The following is a 6,834-nucleotide window of genomic DNA, read 5'->3' on the forward strand; positions in this document are numbered from 1 at the left end:
CCCCCCCCCCCCCCCACCATCGAAAATCAAATTCGCAATAGGTAAAAAATTTAGTGCTTTTTAGGTGCTAATTTATTAGATGTATAAATTAATTTTCGACCTTTTTTGATCAACTTTGACATTTATTTATTTATAAAAACATGAATACAAACTCAATCTTCAAAGTAATCTTCCTCGCTATCTATACATCTTTTTCATCTCTCAAGCAATTGTTGGATTTCAAATCGGAAAAATGATGGGGGCTTTGAATTAATTGAATTTATCTTTTTTTCGACCTCTTTTGCATGGATGTTCGATTTTGCTCATTGAAGACTTACCTGGACGAATGATTTTCGCCTCTTCTATTATGGTACGAGAATTCTCGTACAATATCCACTTTTCATCACAAGTAATAATTTTGTGCAAAAATTTCTTTCTCTTGAACCTAGACAGCAAGGAGAGAGCAGTATTGTGGCGTCTGCTTTTATGATTGGTGACAAGTATTAAAATGGGAACACGAGTTTTAGATTTGACAAATGCTGCACAAATATGTAGCGCGCAGCTGAAATTGGATATACCCGAACTTTTACGTCGTTTATCTAGTGAAGGCTACACTAAAGAAACATGGGTCGAATTTTGTAAGATTCTTCTGAATACGATTGATTTAAAAACTACGCAAAGTTAACAAAAATGTTCCTCCTGCGTAATCTTGTGGAAATTACAAATTTGATAAATGAAACCCATACCACGAAAGTGGTTGAATGCCACGATCAATTTCACAGTTCAGAGGATGATACGGTGAAACTAGGTGATAATGACAAGTACAGCCTGTTGGATATGTCTATTTCCTCTTCTTCAAATATCTTCGATGAGAATGGCAACGAATGTAATGTATTAGAAGAAAAAACCTTCTATGACGTAAGATGATGGAAGCTTCTGCGCTACCGTAGAGGATGCACGCCGTGAACAATCGTACAGTTCAATGAACGAAACGTTGGGGCAATACATTCATGACAATTGTAGTCTGTTGGGTATGTCCAGCTCCACTTCTTCAAATCTTTTAGATGATCAGAATGTCAATAAATGTAATATATTGCAAGAAAAATTATCACATGATGTAAAAAGAGAATCATTAGTAAACTTAATCGCTGATGAAGATGTACGCCACGAAATGTGCAATATACTGATGGTGGCAATTTTAGAGTTAAATGTTCGTCACTACCCGTCATCAAATGTTGTTTTAAAAGGAAATGCCGGTAATTTTAGGAATAGATGTGCCATGAACCTCCTGCAACTCTGCTTAAATCTGCGTAATTGTTTACCCTTTCAAAAAATAGTGTTCTATCACTGCACGAAACACTATCTTTTATTTCTTATTCCATTTTATCTATTGTTGAAAAAAAATGTTTGACTTGCTTTGTTTGACTGCTCGTAACTAAATGACTAATGAACGCAACTGTCTGAAAATTTGACAGCAATCATAAAAGATGATGTACTTTTTGGACATTATGTAATTTTTTGCGATACGCGCGCTATCTCTGTGCGATTTAAGAAACTTTTTCGACAGAACTATTGATAAAGTCGATATAGAACTGTAGAACTATCGTGGTAAGCAGAACTGGTGTTATTTTATGCGATGCTGATATATGATGATGATATGCCAGCTTCACAAACGTGTTCGGAGAAAATTCTAAAATATAGTTCGAGACACGAGGAAACCGAAACACTACATAATTTTGAACATTAAGCACCCATTATTTATTTAAAAATTAATAAACAGTTAGCGGCCACATCAGCCACAGGCCACACGCATGGTGATACAGAGGTTATAAAGAGCATAAGTAAGTAATGTGATTGGTTCCGCCATTTTTAGGGGGTCTTTCTTGATCCAATAAAAAAAAGATCTACAAATTTGCCAGGCTCTGTATTCTAAGAACACCAGGCGGTCGTATTCAGCCACGCGCTTGCATTTGGGTCGGGCGAATTTGGATATTTTTTTATAAATTAATATCTCGTTAACTATTGCGAAAATTGTAAAATGGTAGAGGACTTTCCTTCTCAGTTTAGTTTATTCTACCTCTATGCGACAAAAAATTTTTTATTACTTCTCAAACACCCTGTACACGCTTTTAATTGATGAAATTTATTTTTGCTGGCGATTGTACCTACAATCCGGCAATTAGATGGCAGATGCCATATTTACCATGTTGACAAAACACGAATGACGTAAGAATGTGTTACGTGACGTTTTTGAAAGGATCATTTATCATTCGTCCGTAATTATAGAATAGCTCACGTAATCGGTCATTCAATATGAAATTACGCGATCAGCGTTTTCCTTGGGAGAATCTATTTTTGCACGATTACATCTAATCAAGATGTCGTTTTTGTAGAAATATGTACTGTCTCGAAACTCACAGCGAGAGAAACTATGCTGTGCCCCTTATCGATTTTGATTAAATTTGCAGCGATATTAGGGTCGACTATAAAACCAACATCTATAAAACCGTTCCTTTTCAAATGGACCTTAGAAGCAAAGGATAACAAATAATAATTAAATATAAATTCCCTGTATACGTATCAGAGACGAATGACTTTATGGATCAATTTTTTTTTCATCCAATGATTTAACATTTCTAATAATCATACAATACAAAAAGATTGTTTAATAAAAATCGAGATGGGGCATAAAAATAGCTTTATTTGGCCATCCTCCTTTTATCAGCAACTGATCGAATTCGAACCGGCGTTCTCTAAGTCACGGCATTATAGCTTTAGCGCTAATTGCTAAGCTACGGTAGCTTGTTTAAGTATATCTTTTGTTAATAATAGCATATAATAAACCTGATAATAATAAAATCAATTAAGACTCCTTATAATTAAAAAAAAACATTGGAGAGAATAAGGGCAATAGAAGACGTTGCGCAATTAAAATATGTTTTAAAAGGTGTTTTTTAATTGCGCGACGTCTTCTGCGCCCGACTCCTATTGCCCTTTATTCTCACCGATTTATTTTTAGAGTCTATAATAATACATGCATACGCGCGGGATACCTGTTTATAATTATTAATTTCCCTTGATAGAAATAAATCACTGAAATTGTTAAAATCACGAAAATTACTGAAATACTATTGAATACACTTCAGTATATACACGTATAAGTAATACTGAATTATAGATAAATTTGAAGATAATTAACAAAAATCAACGAAGAGTAATAAAAAATAACAAAAAATAATGCAAATACGTAATAATTAATATTCAACAGTCATTAACAATTCAAGCTTAGATGGATAAATATAATATAACATCTAAAAAGAAACCTACTTTCTAATAAAAAAAATAATAAGTTTAAAAATAACAATAAACTTTACATTTTTCTGTCACAATTATCCACAATGACCCTATTCGTTGGAAACATTACACATTAATGCCAATTACACAGAAGCGGTGCAGTACCGCAATCCCCGAGCATCGGGAATGTATTGAAACTCCCAGTGTTTGGTTCTATCGCGGATACATTCTATAGCGGCTCTTTATACCGAACCCCGGAACTCTGGTACCGGCAGAGCAGCGTCGCGGCGCTCATCGACGGCGTTTCCTACATACCGTAACGTTGCAAAAACGGACGATAAGCAAAGCGCGACATACATTTTTAAAAACGTAGCGCTTGGTCGACACTCGACGCGTACAGAATCAATGCATTCACTATAGGCTGTACTTTAACGCCTGCTGTCGCGCATGAGAAAAGAATAGATACATTTCGCAGCTTATGCACTTGCCTCGTGTCATGCTCGATACTTGATACCCGCTCAATCTCTATACAATACCAAACACCGTGGGAAAAAAAAAATGCGTTTGTAAGTCACGCGCGCTCAATAGAAATTCAATCAAACTAATTTTCTTACCTAATAATATGATAAAAATATACACGTGGATGACTCTTTCGAAAACCGACATGACATCTCGCCTTATAGTCTTTGTTCTATTCCGCGAAATCTTGTTCTTTAGGAAAATATAACTATCTAGATTTTTTGGTTTTCTTTAAAAAAAAAAAAAACCGTTTAACTGTGGTACTAATTGCAATTCCTCGACATTTTGAAAACTCAATTTTATCGGTTTTTTTTTACTTCACAGTAAATATTAAAAAAAAAATTCACGTAATAATTTCTTACGTAAAAAATTGTGTACTTTTCAATAAAAATAATCTCGATTAATTTAAATTTTTCATAAAAGCAGTGAAAATTAATCACAAATATTTTGTGCTGTCAAGAAGGGCACATTACACGAGCGATTGCTCTTACGCTTACATTTATCCTTTATGAAATTGAAGTGATTATGTATACCAAGTAATGTTAAAATGCTTCACTGATCATATTTAAACATAGAAAATAAATACATACGTGATATATGTATATGATCTCACATACATATGCAATATAACTAATTATAACTATATAAAAATATTACAAAAATTATTAAAAATAATAAATATACACAACGAATAATTTTCGAAACTTATGATTATCATAGACAACATTTTTCGTATGGTACCTATATAATTTTTCCTTAATATCGAGTTATACATTATTCTTCAATATGCATATGTGTAAAAAGAATGTCATACAACACGGCAATACTTAATGAAAAGTATTTTGATATAAATATGTTATTTGTTGACGAATAATTCCATTTCTGTTAATAAATTGCATTTATACGCCATGGTAGAATTAGAAAAATGATCCACAATGGTGGATGTTCCGTCGTGTGATCTGAGATGTCGACCAATCAGAAATTGAGCTCATTTGCAGTGTGAACGAGCCATATGAGTTTCTGCAAATGAGTTCAAAACTCAATTGGTTGACAGATCCCCCTATTACTTTCAATTTACTGCGCATTCAAACGAAAATGTGTATATAAATATAAAATTATTGAATATTAAAAGTCGTCACATTTTTCAAAATTTTTTTACGCTTTAAAAAACTCTTATTTTTATACGTATAGAACTATAGAACTATTATTATATAGAAAATATACTCAGAAGTCTCAATAATTAATGAGTTTCCATGAAATAATACAGCTTCACACATACTTTTCGAAAAACTTAAATAAATTTTGAATTATTTAAGTGAATATAGAGAGAACTTGAAAAGAAATCAATTTGATACTTCTAAGCTCACGTTTGTTGATACATACCTAGTTGATTCGTGTGGTGCATATTGTATGTGGTAGTACCATAGTCCAGGGCCATATGCCGCACGGTTAAGTAGTAATTCACTGAGATATGTAGTATTCACTGAGGAGCACCATCCAGATTTCTCTTATTTAACACTCGCAAACGTAAACACCGTGTTTATCTTTTCGCTACAAGACGTAGATTCACGTTTCCCGAAAGAGTAACAATTTACAAACATCACCCTTGTTTTATCAGCAAGATTTTCTCCGCGATTGTTGCTCTATCGCTCTTTTCACGCATCCAAGAGATGATCTAGAAAGAGAATAAAGAAGAATCATCAATTCATCTGTGATTTTTATAACAACTTAACGAATATCGTATATAAACAAAAGCTTTTGATTTGAAATTAATACAGAGCAGTAAGATTTATTTTACTGTACAATCATGATTTTTTTCTACGATTTCTTCGACTGTTTAACAAAGCATTATTGTACAAAAAAAGGGAAAGCAATTTTTAAGATATATATTTTATGGCTCGTATTTTGACATGTTTTTATTAGAGTTGTTACTTTTGACTGACTTCGAAGGTTCGAAGCTCCGAAAAAAGCATTTATGCGAATGGCATTCAGGAAATGCTAAAAATATTGTACATAAAAAATTAATTAATACAGGTATTTATATGCAAAACTGATTATATTCTTAAAAAATTTGGAAGTACTATAACCTGAAATATATGGGTGCTAACTTTTTAACGAAATTCAAGGTCGCATAGTTCTGATCAGCTTAACAGAAGTATTTTGTGAATACCTAGAGTTCTTGATACATAAAAAACATTTTTGAAGAATAATAAAATTTTAAAAAGTAGTAGAAATTTTTGAAAATATATTTTTGAGAGTACCGAGTAGTTCTGAGTTGCGTTTCTTATAGTACTCGACGAGTTCTATCGAAAACTGTAAGGTGGAATAGCGATTGGATCAACGGTTTGCAAGATACAGCGATATTTGTCAGATCAATAATTTTTAAAGTGAGTATACCTCGGAAACCGTTGGTCCAATCGCTTTGAGCCCTGATACTTTTCGACAGAACTCGCCGAGACCTGTCCAGAACTCCGATCAGAACTACTCGGTACTCCCAAAAAATTTATGACCAAAATTTTTTTCTAAGTCCCACGTCGGAAAATTTTTTGGGAGTACCGAGTAGTTCTGTTCAGAGTTCTGAACAGTTCTCGGCGAGTTCTGTCGAAAAGTATCAGGGCTCAAAGTGATTGGACCAATGATTTCCGAGATATACTCTAAAAATTGTTGATCTTCTGACAAATGTCGCTGTATCTTGCAAACCGTTGGTCTAATCGCTTTTTCACCTTACAGTTTTCGATAGAACTCGTCGAGAACTATAAGAAACGCTACTCAGAACTACTCGGTACTCTCAAAAAATTTTCCGACGTGGGACTTGGAAAAAAATTTGAAGTCAAAATTTTTTGGGAGTACCGAGTAGTTCTGATCGGAGTTCTGGACAGTTCTCGGCGAGTTCTGTCGAAAAGTATCAGGGCTCAAAGCGATTGGACCAATGGTTTCCGAGATATACTCTAAAAATTGTTGATCTTCTGACAAATGTCGCTGTATCTTGCAAACCGTTGGTCCAATCGCTTTTTCACCTTACAGTTTTCGATAGAACTCGTC

The 6,834-nt window shown here is 33.7% G+C and overlaps 1 protein-coding gene across 1 annotated transcript in view; it reads right to left on the reverse strand.

The window, feature by feature from the left end:
• HDAC4 (histone deacetylase 4) overlaps window positions 1-5,385 on the reverse strand; it is a 30,818-nt gene extending 25,433 nt beyond the window's left edge. The window contains exon 1 of the mRNA XM_018540874.1: window positions 5,176-5,385. Within this exon, the coding sequence (XP_018396376.1) occupies window positions 5,176-5,230 (55 nt within the window). The 5' untranslated portion in view covers window positions 5,231-5,385. The remainder of the gene's footprint in view (window positions 1-5,175) is intronic.
• Window positions 5,386-6,834: the final 1,449 nt, after the last annotated feature.

This window comes from Cyphomyrmex costatus, unplaced genomic scaffold (assembly GCF_001594065.2).
Source record: "Cyphomyrmex costatus isolate MS0001 unplaced genomic scaffold, Ccosl1.0 scaffold273, whole genome shotgun sequence".
Lineage (NCBI taxonomy): Eukaryota > Metazoa > Arthropoda > Insecta > Hymenoptera > Formicidae > Cyphomyrmex > Cyphomyrmex costatus.